Raw genomic sequence first — 15,641 nt, forward strand, 5'->3', positions numbered from 1 at the left:
TTGGTTGCTGCAGAATATTACTGAGCACTTATTGGCCATCACATCCATCTGTCTCCTAAAAGGAAAGCCACCGCCCCCCCAAGCATTAAAAAAAATTGAAGCTCCCACCCACTTTGTTGAGATTTTTTTTCCTTCACTATGCGGGGCATGCGCCATCCCCTCCTCCCTTTAAAATCCACGTACAAACCTAAATCTATTCACAGGGTGTACGTGTGGCTGTGTGTGTGAGCCTTTGTGGTCTTTCAAAGAAAGTTCAGGGACCGCTAAAGGTCACTGCAGGGGTTCAAGGGATCGAGGGCAATTTTCTCTATTATATCAGAATAAAGCAATGGCACTGAAGTAACCTTAGAGCAACGTGCTTGTAGGTTTTGCAAGTTGGTAATCCTCCACAGGCTTAAGCAGAAATAGACAAATTAAAGTAATATTTTATTTGATACAATATTCCTAACAGATATTTTCACCATTCTTTTTTTCCTTCTATAAAAAACGTCTTCAACACAAGAACCAGGATTCGGGTTTGTGCACTGTTTACATGATTTTGAACTATTTGCTTGGATTTTTCATTTTTATTCTATCATAACCACAAAATATAGTTGAAATAATCCATAATTCCTGCCAGAGTTATAATTAAAATGTATGACTGATGTGCCAAATGGGAGCATCTACAGACTAAACAAATGATATGAACACGTTTTTATTTATGCTACATAGATGCAAATTATAATAATATACTTTTAAAGACCTTAACACTAAGTTAATGAGCTACTTAAAAAGTCCCTGCAGGCATTGTTTGTTCCCAGCAATATGTCCTGGCAGCATAACAAAAGCACAGGAAGCTTGCTGAAGGGCTGAGAGGTTCCTGTGAACTGATGAGGATTATGCTTGTAATGTTGAATTATTGCGTCAGGGAAAATAACATAGACAAAAATTAATCACTGGGTGTGTAGCTGTTTGACAACTCCATATTTCAGTGACGTAGATAGAATTTTTCACAGAGTGACTGCTGGAGGATTGTGGTGCCCTCTGAAAAAACAAAAAAAGCTTTGGTGAGGACAAAGCATGTCAGGACGCCCACGATCAGCATAGACTAGTCAGATCTGTCTATCATGAGTTATCAACTCCAGGAATTCTTTTACTACTGTTTCAACTGTTTCTTACATCAGCCATGAAATACTGACTATAAAGTTGGTAAAGTTTCAGCCTTTCTATCAAACACTCATCAGCAGAATAATTCTTGCAGGTTATTATGTCAAAGCTGGAATTTTTAAAAAGATGTTTTGATCCGTTTAGAGGAAGTAAAGTCTGTTTTTTTCATTTTGTGTGAAAATGCAAGTACTCTAATTTGTTGCAGAACCCAAAGGCTTAGAAGTTATATGATATTTATATAATATATTTAACCAGCAGATGGAGCCACAGCAATGCAACTCCCTACTTAACATCTACATTGCTTTTGCCACTGTTCCTTCTAAGACACACTAAAAGACACACTTCATGGAAAAAGGCAATTTATTGCAACACAAAACAAAATAACTCAACGTACTGCATACGTGTAAAAAGAACATACTGTTGGAGATGATAAATGAACATATGCGGTACTTTAAGACTTAAAAGAATCCATAAATAGCTGCACAGATTTAAACCTACTGAAAATGTTTGTGTTGTTTGATTAGCCAGGCAGGAATGATAAGCACTTTCAAGGGTGACAGACCCTAATACCGTTCAGTCACACAGAGCATACGTCTCGATGCTATGACACCATAAGGGCAGCCTGTTTAACCACCCACCCTCTTGACTTTATATGGATAATCTGCATCTCTTAAAATGATCATCACATCTGTCTCTGCATCCAAAGAGCTGCTAGTGCTGTCTTGGTTACACTTAAAATGGAATAAAAATGGCCAAAGGTGCACAAATACACAGAGAATACCATGAGAAGAATACCGATTTTCAAATAAGGAGCAAGATGGGAAAATTTAGATGCGACTGGATGCTTTGGAAAATGTCTGACAAGTGTTCCCGGAGGCATTGCATGATTTCAGATGAAGGGATTGACAGATACAAAGAGGGATATGAGGAAAAGATAAGGTGAGGGGAAAGGAAAGGAAACAACCAAAAGAGAGAGACTCTTTTAGCTTCATGACAACTTCACTCTCATATACAAAAATCCAGATGTGGTGTCATAAGATCCTGTTGTTATCCCATAGAGGTGGCTATAAGATGAGAGCAGGGTTTTGGTAGGGTGTTTGGACATGGTCAACGCAGCAAGGCAGACAGGCTGGGGTTCAATCTCGGCTGTTGTTGGTCTTGAAGCTCCTAGCTGGGAGAGAGCGCAGGGCTGGGTTCAGTGCTGATGTTGACTAAACACTCACTGGACTTGAGGCTTGCCAGAGACTTCGAGCTCGGTAAAGAGGCCAAAGAGCCGCACAGACCCAGCATGGAAGGAGTGTTATCTTTTCCTGCAGGAACATAACACGGAGAACACAATAAAATTCAACTTGTGATCATGCATAGTTTAAGCTGCCCACATGAGGCATTATAAATGGGCGTCAAGCTTGCATTTGTTATGAATATGTATGTCCATGTGTATGGGTGGCTGCTTCTGAAAGGCTTTTATGTAGCTGTGCAGAGAGGAGGGAGCAGGATTATGGTTACTTTGTTAAGTATAAAAGCAGCTAATAAAAATCGACTCTGCCACTGCATAAAATTGCATTTTACTTAACAGTAAATACTGTCTACAAAAACAGAAAGATAATATCATCACTAGAGTAACATTAAAATGCTCTACAACAAACATTATTACCTGCAGAGGTCCAGGCAGCGTCGCCATTCTGCCTCCCATCAGTCTTCTGAGAGTCGGAGTTCAGACTGACTTCAGCGGAAAGCTGCTCCAAGCTGTGGAAGCTCCTCCTAGTTTTCACAGAATATCACCAAGACACAAACATGTCTGGATGAGCATGTATTACAATATGTTTTAAAAAAAAGAGCTGTGCTGTTTATTTAAGCTCACCTGCGGAAGAGTTTGACATCACGTTGGTTGTTTGTGATGGTTGACCACTGGTTGATGAGTGGGATGGAGAGATCTTTAGCCAGGTGGGAGGAGTCACAGGGCATGAGGGCAGAGCTGAATGCAGCAAAGAGTAAAATTATTAAATTCCAAAAACTCTTAGTTTTAGTAGACAAATATATGAGCCTGAACATCAAAGACAGAAGCAGCAAGCAAAAGCATCCATAGTTTGTTATAGTAGTCTTTAAAACAGCTGTCAGTTAAATACAGACCCTGGTGTTGCTGAACATCCAGAATCATCCTCAGATTTTACAACAGACCCTCAAAACTAACAGACATCAACAAGATCAGTGAGAATTGTAGAAAACTGGGGATTGAAAGAAGCAGGTTTTTTTGTCAGGTTGTGTTTCTTTATATTATATCTACAACATTTAAATATATTCAAAGTATTACAGACATAAACCTTTGCAGTCTCTTCATGAGGACAGCGTCAGAAGCCAGTGTAATAGTGTCTTTTATTCTTCTAAGCAGAAGCAAACTTGTTATGTCAACTAAAAGTCAGAATCTAACTGTCCCAAGCTGTGAGGTTACATTAAAACAATAGTTTTAGCTCCCCTTTTAAACTTGGCCCAACATGTAAATACACTGCATAATGGAAATCTTTGTGCGAGAAAGAGCAAACGAACAAATGTAACGCCAAGCTTGTATGTGCTAACTCACAGTTGTGCCTGCAGCTCCAGCACAATGGCTTCCAGCTCCTTCTTCTCCTGTTGGCTCTGCACTGTCAGCTCCTCCACCTTGGCTCTCAGACGCTTGTTCTCCGTCTCTACGTTCTTCAGCTGTGACTCCCGCAGGCGCACCAGCTCCTCTAGATAACCCTGAATAACACATATTGAATGAGGCAGGTAATTCTTTGCCGATGCTCATAGCAATGATCAGATATGTAATGTTGTTATGAGTCACCTTCTGAGCATAGACAATCTTAAATCTTTGTTCCATCTTGCGACACTTGTTGCTCCAGCTCTCCTCGTCTGTCACCAGAGGGATGTAGGGATGCTCAGGGACGCTCTCCTCGCTGTTACTGCTGTCAACACTGCGCCGGTCCTCCTCATCACTAAGGTAGTCATAGCTAAACAAGAGAGAGGCTGGAGTATTAATGTGACCCCATTCCTGTGCATGCATGCATGCATGCATTGTTAGAAGTGGCATGATGAGCGCTCACCTCTGAGTGAACTTCAGGTAGGGCGTATAATCAATCACAGCCGAGGATTTCCCATCCAGAGTCTCGCCCTTCAGGCAAAAACTACACGGAAAGAAATAAAAAAGAAAAAGAAATGGAAAGTGCTGTGTACATTATCCATTAATAAACATGCCTACACTACTGGAAAATTTGATGCATTACTAGGTACTATGCTCAGATTCAGATGACAGCTTTAAGCCCACTATAAATACTGGGCTTAAAAAAATTATATAGCAGACCTAAAAAGATGACATACACAAGGTAACATACACAAAGGGGGCCTATATGCTCATTTTCACCTAAGTAGGATTATTCTTGGACTCTGCTACAGTAGTAACCTTTTATTTACTGTCGAAAACAAGCTGTTTTAGCTACTCTCCCTTGAGACAATTTGGCCAATTTAATTGGCTCCCATCCCAGAACAATGTCAATTAGATCACAACATTAAAGGCATGTAGATGAAACACTAAGGTAAAAAAATTGTCTGACAGCAAACATTTAAAACGATTTATTGGTTCAAAAGCTGACCTATTTATTTGAAACTTTGGCCATGATTAGTATTAGTATTCACCACTGTATCAGTATATATATTGCTGTGCAAAGGCTTTGAGCAACACTTCATTCATTTACATTTTACTTCCAAGAAGCCAGACTTTTTGGATTTTTTAAAGTGTTCTTGTGCAGAAGTTTTTCAGGCTTTCTGAAGGTCTTTCAAAGAATTTTTGTTGAGAGTTCAAAGACTCTTTGTTAAGTTGTGTTTAGTGTTAAGTGTTTACTTAATTACTTAATACAAAGAAGTGTTGTATCCACACATAACAGACAACTTAGCAAAGAACTGGTTTTAAAATAGTATCTTTAGGCACTTTGTTACTCAGACTGCTGCAAAAACACATCATTTGTTCCAGTTTATTTAGTTGAATATATAAAAAAAATGCCACAGACAACACAGTTTTATTTTTGCACCAACAAGGTGATTCCCAAAGAGCTATTGGCTAAACACTTGGTATATCTCAGCATGGTGGGAGTGCAGCGTGTCCTTCAAAATTATAGAAACTTGACAAATTATCAACAAGTATCTATAAGTCAAGCCCATAAGAAATAGTTAAAAAAACATCCAGCAAAGACTTGACAACGAGCATGAGAGATACATCTTGCGCTCCAGCTGATCCATCTACTGTTCAGTCTCACAAGAAATGGTCTCAGTGGAAGAGTGGCTGTCAAGAAGTCATTCTTATCAGTAAACCATCCTGCATTTCATCCAGTGGCGTTTGGGATCTTGTCAAAACATTATGTACGCAGAAAAGTACCAACAGATTTTGATCCATCATGCAACACCATCTGATTGGCAATAGTTTCATTTTTCAGGACGACAATGATTCCGAACGCAAAACCAATGCTGTAAAAGCATACTTGGATAGAAAACACACAATGGAACACTATCAGCCATGGCCTCAACAGAGCCTGGACCTCAACCTTACTGAAGACATGAGGGGTCATCATCAAAAGGCAGTCAACATCCAAAAAAGAATGTCCTTTAAGAAGCCTGGAGAACTACTCCTGAGGACTACTTAAAGAAATGACAAGAAAGCTTGGCTAAGAGAGTCCAGGCTCTAAATAAAAAAAAATAAAAGTGGTCACAACAGGCTTGAAAGTCAATGTGACTTTCAAGCCTGTTAGAATTGTACAAACTCGGTTTTTGCCTTATATCCTCTAATTCCATGTGCTTCCACCTATTTCCTGTTTTCCTGGAAAAATATAAAGTGATGAGAGGTACCTTAGGACTTTTGCAGGGCATTATATTTTACAGAAAATAAGGAAAAAGCATAATGAAAGGATAATAGCTCCACTTTATGATAGCTTACCGCATTCCACGTAATACCATATTGATTTTAAAATGCCTGGGCTGGTGTCTGTGCTTCTTTCAAAATATATTGTGTTCTGTGTCACAGTCTCTGCACAGCTCCACCTCACCTGAAGTCAATGGCACTCAGTCCAATCAGCATGCCAGTCAGCACTGTGGCCTCCTCTCTCAACATAATGGCACCATCATCATAGAACCTCCTGCCAAGTAAAGAGGTGATTATCACTTCCGAATTTCTAGTTATCATACTGAGTATTTACATTCATTTTCATAGGAGTAAAACCCTGTATATAGAAGCGATGTTTCGTATTGAGACGCTGAATGTGAAGTGAAGGAAAACAGGACTGGGGATCATTTTAAACCAAAGGTTTAGTTTAAATTAAGAATCCAGTCAAACCTTGTTGTTCTTGTGTCTCTGAGAGCAGTGGACACATATTCAGAGAGACGTTTCTCCATCAGCGCCACTCGAATCCACGCCCGGCCCTGTAGGACGACGCATTAGCGAGTGGGAACAGAGGACCTTTTCTCACACTCATCCGCACACAAACAGACACGCACACACACTAGAGTGCATACAAATCTCCTTGCCTTGGCTCGTGATGTGCTGATGTTCTCTATGTTTTCGATGCTGGCGATGCAGTTGTTCTGCACCTTGCTGCACGCCAGCCGGATGTATTCCCAGAAGCTGCGCTGTCCATCTGAGCTGAACCAGCTGCCAGAACCTGGTTTAATATTAAAACACACCAATCAATCATTTGTGTTCTGACAGCAAGTGAAACTAAAATATGCACCCACAGCAACAATCCAGCTGACTGTGTAATCGCACCCATTTTATGGCTTTTTGACGAGAATGCCTGCTGCATTTTTATTTCAAATATATTTCGACTGTTTCACAATGAAAGTCATATTAACTTTGTCCATCTTTCCTGTATGTTACCTGCAGTGTTACCTTTGAAGCGGTGGCTGAGGATGTGCTCTAAAATGGCAGCAAAGTTGATAAACTCCTCAGATGAGTCATCTATGGGCTCTGCTGTGTACTTTTCGAGGAGAGTCTTTACGGAGAATCTGAAATAGAAGTGCACCGAGAAAGAAAAATTAGACAAATACTGCACACTTTGATGGCAATGTGTGAGGGGTTTGGACTCTTAGTTGGCTGTGCTGCACATGAAATGCAGTTGTATACTGTAACCAAGCAGACAAATGTACTACTGTATTTGAACAACAGCTGAGAGGATTTTTTTTCTTCTTTTTTTGGGAACTACGCCATCTTATCATACTGAGGTCACCCCAATTGTCTTGTGTACTGCACAATGTACCCCTTCAGTGCTTTGGCAGTGTTATCATGAAAACAATACAATTAACTCCCTGTCTTTACAGCCTTTGTGCGTGCTGTGCTTCCAGGTCCCTTTGGGTCTTGTCTCTCTGAGGGACCGACGAGCATGAAAGAATGATCAAATAATTCCCTCCCCCTTATCTATACATTGTGGTGTGATCTATTTAGGGCAGCTGCTGGAGCTTTAGCTTGGCTTTTGACCTCACATGCTCACCCCACCGGCTGCACCACAGAAGGAACGCTATGCAGCGTGCATGTTAGGAGCGGGCATCCAGGCACAGGCTCGGGCGGGCTGCCTCGGCTTCGATGGGCAACACTAGCATCACAGAGGGCAAGACTGCCCTGGCAGTGGGAAACACCTCCATAGCCAGGGGAAAGACTACAGTCTCCTTAGGCAACTCCTCCATCTTCAGGGGAGTGACCACCACCTCCATGGGAGATTCCACCATCCAAAGGCAAAAGACGACTGTGGCTCTGGGACGGGCCAGCTTCAGCCGGGGAACCACTACCACCTCCTTCCGTAAAGCCTTGACGTCCAAGCGGAGGAACACCTAAATGGAAAGGACCCCCGAAGCCAGGGCTAAGACACCCAAAGCAGCCAAGCAGTCCAAAAAAGACTCTAACAATGAGTGGAAAACTACATTTTCGTCAAGCAAAACCTCCTTCACCAAAGGGAGGGTTTCTATCCTGAGGAATAAGTACACCATCTCCTGGGGTAAATACTCGATCTCCTGGAGCAGAACCACCACAATTTTGGGCAAAACCAGCATAGCAGTGGGCAATACCTCTGTTTCACGAGGAGAGACTACAAGCTCTCTCACCACCCTGACCTGCACCCATGGGACCAAGTCTGTGTCTGTGTTCAAAACCACTCTCGTCAGGGGCAAAGAAACGCATAGCAACATCTACTGGGATTTTCACACTTGAATCCTGCACATACTTAAAAACCCATGGATATATCTATATGGTCTGTTTTAGAAGGTCAGTAGTGATTCAAAATCAATAAAAAGAGCTGCTATGTCTATGATGTGTATAAAAAAATGATAATGACCTGCAGATCTAATAGGTTCGCAATCAAAAGCGAGCCGTCCCATTCCCAAAGTAGTGCTGAGCATGTTATGCAAATGTGACATTGATGAAATGACGATTTATGGTGTGTTGACTTGGCAGGGAGGGGATGGTTGTGATGTATGTGGAGACAGAAGAGTATGTGTGTGCTCTTCATCAGCACTTTTCTCCTGCATGTTGTGCATCAACACGTCCGCATCGTTGGTTTGAATGTGGTATTTTTTTCTGCTGATAAGACTGACTGATACTTCACATTTCCATAACTAAGCTCCCACACTGCAAATCCAGTTTTCACCCCCAAGACTGTAAAGGTTGATCGATGTAACAGTGCTTATAAAAGTAACATGTCTAAACACTGATGAGCTTGACTGTTTTGTATGTAGACATTTCAAGATCTGTAACACATTAAAGGGGAGGAAAATAAAAACTTTGCACGAGTTCAAAAAGTTCAGCAAGATTTCAAATGGATAATAAACACCAACTGAAGGAACCACACCCATATTCCAAACGGAGGGACGGCACAAATCCAGAAGAGGTGCAATCAAAGCTTCACATACATATGGAGAACATGAGCACATTCAGCGTCCCTTTCCTTTAAAACAACACGGTACAACTCATTTCACATATGGTGCATACAGTTGTACACAAAGGGAACATCTTACAATCACAGGCTATAGGGAACAATGGCTCAGAAGAAAGTGATGTCACCACAGACTGTCCTCTTTGCAACAATGTCTCCTTCAACCGTCCGGTGTCGTCGTGGCGCTGGGACAATCGCTTTACTGTCCCAGTCCCCCCAGATAGGCTGTGGCCACCTACGGCTGCCTCTGTCCATTCACAGGGACACATGGGTGGTATGTGGCCTTCCAAAGCCCACGTTGAAGAGCTCAACGAAGGCATTATGCGACACGGGGGTCGCACTATCCACGCTTAGCATTCTGGTCCACTCTGGATTGTAGTTGATGTTACTATTACTCCCGAGGGCTTGCAGAGCATAGAGTGCTGCATGAGTGTGCGATGCTTTGCGTCTAGTGAGTCCCGAACCCTGCCGTCGAATCTGGGTCAGGAAGACAAGCTTCTCCTCAATGGGCAACACCAGCTTCACGGAGGGGAAGACAGCCTTAACCCTGGGCAACACCACAATAAAGAGGGGGAAGACCAAGCTTGCCATGGGGAATTCTTCCATCACCCGGGGCAGGAGCACAACATCTCTGGGCTCCTCCACTATCACCAGTGGGAAAACCAAGATCTCGCTGGGCAGTGCGTCCTTCAGCAGAGGTACCACCAGCACCTCTTTCCGGAAAGCCATCTTCCCCAAACGCAAGACGCTCTAGATGAGAGAAGACGGCATCACGGGGTGGGGGGACTGACTCAAAATAAGAATCATCAGAGAGGACGTATGGATAACACGACGGAATCAGCACTGAGAGCAAAAACTGGATTAAATTTACTTTTCGAGCCTTGACTTTGTCAGGTCACTTTGGATTTATCAAAGAAACAGGTTAGTGGCATCTGAATTTTGTCTGATAAAATGTTTGAAAAACCATGTAGATCAGCAGATTAATGGATAATAGATCCAGAAATCCAGAATGTTAGGCTGAATCTCTTCAAAAGCTAAAACTGCTTTTGCTGAATAAAAAAAATCCACTTGGTGGGTATTGCGAAATAAGCACAAATATTGTGTGTTGGGACCGGGGGCGACAGCTACGATTTAGCTTCACAAAATAATCGGCTACATACTACCTGATGTTGTCTAAAGGGATCCCATCAGGAAGAAAAGTTAGAAAATTTGAAATGTACTAATCTGTCAAAAATATGAGATAATGAGTGAACAGTAAATCGTATTCACCCAAATTCACAGTACAATTCCTCTTTGTGATGCTTCCAAGTCAGAAAAATGCATTACATCAAATCTTTTCTCACTGTGCAGAGCCTAGATGCCATGGAAACCCAAGCAGTGGGTCTGGACGCTCAGTATACGAACCAACATGTAACAGCTTCTTGTTAGCAAAAGTTACAGCATTTAAAATCATAAAAACAAAATATCAACAGCTGTAAAAAACCTGTCTGACCTAATAATGTGAGAGCAACGTTATCTTAACAGGAATATTATAACAGATGATTGTAAATTAACTGAAGTCCTTTGATCTGAAGGGGAATCTCTGGCGTGCCTCAAATGCAAATGGATGGAGTGGAATAGCAACATGTTCTTGGTACGATTTGACACTGAAAAACAACTGCAGGGCCTTCTGACAAGCTTCTTTTGTGCAACCTCTCACTCAGCCTGGATCAATGCCAAGCACACTCTCAACTCTTGTTAAATGCCCTCTTGTTCTCCTTTCTCACCCCTCTACTGTACTTACAAACTTGCGTTTGATCCGCAGCACGACACGGGATAACCAAAACTGCATTCATCAGCAAAGATGTCTAACCTAAAAACACAAAGCTTCACGTTAACTTTCTCGACTTTCATTTTTATTTATTTTCCCTCACATGCATTTCCCTGACTACTTTCTCTGTCTTCTTATTTCTGTCTCTGTCTTCTAGCCTTGGCATAACCAGCAGGATCAGATGACACAGGTGAACTCCTCACTGGCCGAAGCATTGCACAACGCCAGCCAGTGCTGTGTTTATCATCGTGGACTGTCGGGGGAGGCGTCCTGCACTGGACTGGCATGAAAAAGAAAAGGCTTTGTGCTCCGAAGAATATTTCAAATCACAATTTGGGCCAAATCCTCAATGACGAAAAAAAAAAAGAAAAAAAAGAAAAAGTAAAACAAAAACCACACACACAAAAAAAACAACTACAGCAGGGTGTGTCTCTCTCTCACCGAACCCCTCTGTGACCAAGTGTCCAGGAAGTGTTTCATGGTCAGAGGAGGTGTAGAGGGATCACGGCGTACGACGGACAGTGAGGGTGTTGAGAAGCACAGATAGTGTGAATCAGATATTAGAGTATGACAGAGGGGTAAAAATGAGGAATAACAGGAGAAGTTAACAGTGAGAGTGTAGACAGATCAGCTGATGAGTGGTGTCCAAGTGTTCAGCCAAACTTCTAGACATTTCTGCTGTAATTTCAAATACTTGACGGTGTTGGTAAAAAAAAAGAAAAATTAAAAAAAGAAAAGAAAAAAGCGTAGGATCAGAAATCAGGAAAAATGCAAAAGAAGGCTGCACGGAAGCTGAACGATTAAAATTAGTGTTACTCCATCTGCACACGTAGATTCAAATATTCGTTGACTCTCTTGTCGATGCACGTCTAACAGGCGTGCTTTACTACAGTTCAGAACATTTTATTCTCTTCTCTTGAGCCACGCCCCAGAAGGCCTCAGAGCTCAGCCAACATGCAGCACATCGCCCTCCCTTCTTGCCTCTCTCCCAGCTCTCTTTGTTTACAGGAAGCGGCTGCATGGATACCTCTTCACATCAGACTTGTCTCACTCATCTTATCTATTTTTTTCTCAGGTTCACCATGCCTACAGTAGCACCGTTTCTCCTGTCACGGACCGCAGCAAGAGAGCTCTTAGCCAGACTAAAAAAAGCAGCAAAACATTCAATTTTAAACATTAACGGATGGAAAGCGCCCTTAAAAACAAACCAACACAAGCCGGTTGGTTTCCTTCTTCTGATCCCCAAACATTTTGTCAAACTGAGCTCAGATAAACAACACTAATCCGAGAGTTGCACGAATGTCCTCCACTCGCTGCAAAAAGCCACATTTAGATGAACCCTGTTGCTATTGACAACAGTCCAGCTCAGTACGATACTGATACCACTGTGGATGTCATAAATATCAAGTCTCTACGTGGCCCTAAAAAGATTTTTTGGGTTTTCAGATACTTTTTGGGATGTCTGGCAATTCAAAAGTCCCCCTAACCTAAAAAGAAGGAGCATTCTTCTTACTTACTATTTAGAATAGCCATCTCTTATTATTTTTCTCTGTTGTTATTCTTTTTTTGTCCATTCTTTTCTCTGTAGATACAGCACGTCTCATTAAAATAGGATTGGTCTGTTAGGTCTGACACTGAAACACTGAGCAAAGATCAGTCAGATTTCTGTGGCTGGTACTCGTGACCCACATCATGCCAGATCAAGTGTACACACTTTTAACCGGGACTTTGATGCCAACACATTAAAGGAATTGTTGGGAGTAGAAATGTTAATCTCTGTGTGTGCTGACTGTATGTTAAACATGTATGATGTTGCAGTAAGAAAAAAAAAAGAGGGCAGACTTTATATATGCAGTAAATGCGCACACACACACACACACACTTAGGGTAAATAATAGCTTGGCCTGGTGAACTAATTAAGCACTAATGTCACAAACTCAGCTGTGGGAATGGCTGCATCTCAACAACCGCAACAGAGCCTGGATCCTGAATCGTGCAACACGATGCCCTGCCTGCACTAATGCACAGCCAGAGGGACGGTGCTGATTCAGGCTCTCTCCTCATTATCCGATCAGCGAGCAGCCTGTGAATCAGCTCTGACCTGAACAACATGAAAAAGGTCCAAAACACCATGGGCAGGGAGATCGGGCAGCAACTTGGACATGCCAAGAAGAAACTGCCCTCGAAGTGAACCTAATCAATGTCATGTTGTTCATTAGAAAATGGAAAAAAGTTGTTGTAGTAAGCATTACTGATGGAAAGCTGTTTGAGATTTATTTCTGTCTTGTCCAGTTTCTTTGTCTTTAAAACGCTTAAATGATTAAATCTGTCTTAGCACGGTCAGGAGAAACTGAAAACAAAGGTGTTTTTGTGTCCCTGCTAATCCTTGTCTGTGTCCACTGTGAGAACTTTTCTTTCTTTGCATGCATGCTCTCTGTGATGTTGTGTGTTTTTGCCTCACTGTACATGCCACTAAAACGCAGGCAGGACCTTCGATATAAAGGTACTGGAATAAAAATGCTTGACTGTGAGTCCATGTTGGAGTCCTTTTCTGTTTTAATTGGTGGTTTCTAGCACTACGGTGCAATAAATTACAAGAAATACAGCAGAGCTCAGACGCATGATGCCACTTTTATGAACACTTTTTATGATTATAGTCAATTTGCAATTCAAGATGAGGAGTAGTAAATTTTATGAGAGCAAAACAACATGATCAAAGCAGCATTTTCCTGCCAGTCTCTGTGGGTATCACATAATTAACTAGTACTCCAAAAGTAGGATAAGGTCACTATAACCTAGTTATGTCAGAGAAAGGAAAATAATCAGCAACATATTTTTACAAAATGGATAGTTCAAGTTATTTTAAGGCAAAAAAACATCTGAGATGTGGATATTTGTGGCATTTTTCTAGACTTGTACAGTATTAGGTTGTCCATCTTTGGGATGCGATGATTATTTGTGCAAAAGACGTTTGAGAAAATAGCACCTAGGCCTCTGAGAACTTGTGATAACATGGTCCAAAAGTTAATTAGCCTTCAGTGAAATGAGCAGAGTTACTTTTACATCAGGGGTGCCTAATTTGAAAGGTTACAAAATTAATGCAAGGAGGTCATGAAGTGCTGAGAAAAGAGAAAAGAGAAAAAAGATTTCTGGGCTATTTTTAATAGTCTTGCTACATTTATTGTTTCTATATGAATATAAACATTGGTCTCACGTGGAAGCATGCAAATTAGAGCCTCTGGTCAAAAAGGATGGAAGCTGTTAAAGCTCTAAATATCACACGTGATGTAATAATGTGCAGACTGGAACCAGGAGGGTGTTACATTATTGTATAAAACTGCACTTACTGTGCAGCTGAAGAGCTCTCGTTGTGTGAGCTGTCAGCTCACACATTTACAGTGCTAACCTCACTGCAGAAGACAGTGATTTATTAGAGCCAATCAGTCAGAGGCCATCTCTAGGCTGGATGGAGAAGGATGGAGGGCCCCTGATGTGGGGAGGAGTCCTTGCACTGCCCCAAATGCCCTTGTCCAATTCAGGCACTGAAGCTCACCATGATGGAGGAGGAGACCTGCTGCTGACTGGCTTATCTTCCCTTCATCCCTATTCTGCAATTGATTTTGCAACACTCATCACTTGAATCACTTGAAGGTGCATTTCCTGCTATAGAAACAAACACGCAGGGGACTGTACTTTTAAACGACAGACAGAATTAATAGATTAACATCATAGCAAAGAAAGAAAGAAAAAAGAAGCCCTGCAAGCCGTAAACGAGCATTTAAAAACAAACCCTGGATAATTGAGTGGTTTCTGTAGTCTACTGTGTACTGTTTCTATTAAACTGGGTGTGATGACAGAAGGTACGTGAAGGTGAACACGCACCTGCCCCCTCCTTAACCCTCGCCTTTCTAGAAATGTGGCCCTTTTTTCTGTAATATTTTCCATTTATGTTGCTGCCATTGTTTCACTTTGGGAATGAACGCAGGGGTGGAATTCTTGGATGAAAAAAAAAACCTTCATGATGAGCATACTGGTGAAACTATAACCCGAACAGCTTGCAAGGACAGGCTCCTACTGATAAATACGGCACGTCGGTGGTGTCGTGATGTATACCTGCAGACCGTGATGAGGTTTTTTCGCTCCACGCAGACGCTCCGAGCAGACGCCTTTTTCGATGTCAGACCCATAGCCATTGCTGTCTGTATACAGCCCGACTCCATCCAGCGGCGGCCCCGGGGCCTCTTCGGGATTCGTGCCCAGGCCAGGACCTCTCCCTCCGCGGGCCCTGAGTCCTACAAACACCGGCCGTCCTCTGCGGGGAGTCACGGATGCTGCTACAGTCGCTGCTGGAAGAGGAGGAGGACGGGATCTAAGAGACTAGAACCAAGTTACACGTATTTATCAGTGCACATTCCGGTTAAAACTTTCAAAATAAAACCATCTTCCCGTTTTCATCACAGATTCATGAATTATACTGGAATTTCCAGTCTTCCGGTGTCAGGCAAAAAAAGTGATTGCTGATGTTTTTATGTGTTTGTATGTGTTATATCTTGCCTTACATTGGCAGATAGGCTGGGGTCAACAGAATTTTCAAAGGGCTAAATATAAAATAAAGAAATGACCTTTTTTGCAAGTATCTCGACTCTGCGTTATTGTAGCTACTCTGCGTCCTGCATTATAATCAATCCAGTCCTTTTTTGCTGCTTAAAATATCTTTATAGAACTGTTCTTTTACATTTGTTGTA

At 41.9% G+C, this 15,641-nt stretch overlaps 2 protein-coding genes and 1 long non-coding RNA gene across 7 annotated transcripts; 2 read left to right on the forward strand and 1 right to left on the reverse strand.

The window, feature by feature from the left end:
- Positions 1-2,313: 2,313 nt before the first annotated feature.
- On the reverse strand, positions 2,314-15,116 carry rundc3aa (RUN domain containing 3Aa). 4 transcript variants are annotated; one of them, XM_085352804.1, is made up of 11 exons: positions 15,010-15,116; positions 7,055-7,170; positions 6,694-6,827; positions 6,503-6,588; positions 6,216-6,305; positions 4,227-4,307; positions 3,968-4,133; positions 3,725-3,882; positions 3,008-3,121; positions 2,801-2,907; positions 2,314-2,450 (listed from the first exon to the last, which is right to left on the reverse strand). In XM_085352804.1, exons 1-11 carry the CDS (start codon positions 15,114-15,116, stop codon positions 2,314-2,316), a joined length of 1,296 nt encoding a protein of 431 aa, XP_085208930.1. The 4 variants fall into 4 exon arrangements, with proteins under 4 accessions (XP_085208930.1, XP_085208929.1, XP_085208928.1 ...); XM_085352803.1 differs by having other exon boundaries at positions 2,314-2,456; XM_085352802.1 differs by having other exon boundaries at positions 2,314-2,456; positions 7,043-7,170.
- zwi (zwilling) lies at positions 7,745-7,993 on the forward strand. Its single transcript, XM_085352800.1, has one exon. It carries the CDS (start codon positions 7,745-7,747, stop codon positions 7,991-7,993), a length of 249 nt encoding a protein of 82 aa, XP_085208926.1.
- LOC146634124 (uncharacterized) lies at positions 9,488-13,416 on the forward strand. Of its 2 annotated transcripts, none has more exons than XR_014906169.1 (2): positions 9,488-10,007; positions 11,054-13,416. It is a non-coding gene; the product is annotated as an uncharacterized LOC146634124 (long non-coding RNA). The 2 variants fall into 2 exon arrangements; XR_014906170.1 differs by having other exon boundaries at positions 11,972-13,416.
- Positions 15,117-15,641: the final 525 nt, after the last annotated feature.

The sequence above is a fragment of the Diplotaxodon limnothrissa genome, linkage group LG4 (genome assembly GCF_057381915.1).
Source record: "Diplotaxodon limnothrissa isolate DT_005_m linkage group LG4, D_limnothrissa_male_GT1.1, whole genome shotgun sequence".
Classification (NCBI taxonomy): Eukaryota; Metazoa; Chordata; class Actinopteri; order Cichliformes; family Cichlidae; genus Diplotaxodon; species Diplotaxodon limnothrissa.

Excerpts from the sequence above, each read along its gene's own strand:
- zwi (XM_085352800.1), top strand. The coding sequence starts at position 7,745 with ATGGGCAACACTAGCATCACAGAGGGCAAGACTGCCCTGGCAGTGGGA.
- rundc3aa (XM_085352801.1), bottom strand. The coding sequence starts at position 10,979 with ATGAAAGTCGAGAAAGTTAACGTGAAGCTTTGTGTTTTTAGGTTAGAC. Across the intron at positions 4,308-6,215 it reads CTGAGTGCCATTGACTTCAG|TTTTTGCCTGAAGGGCGAGA; the intron begins GTGAGGTGGAGC and ends CTTTCCGTGTAG. Across the intron at positions 4,134-4,226 it reads TACCTGAAGTTCACTCAGAG|CTATGACTACCTTAGTGATG; the intron begins GTGAGCGCTCAT and ends TCTCTTGTTTAG.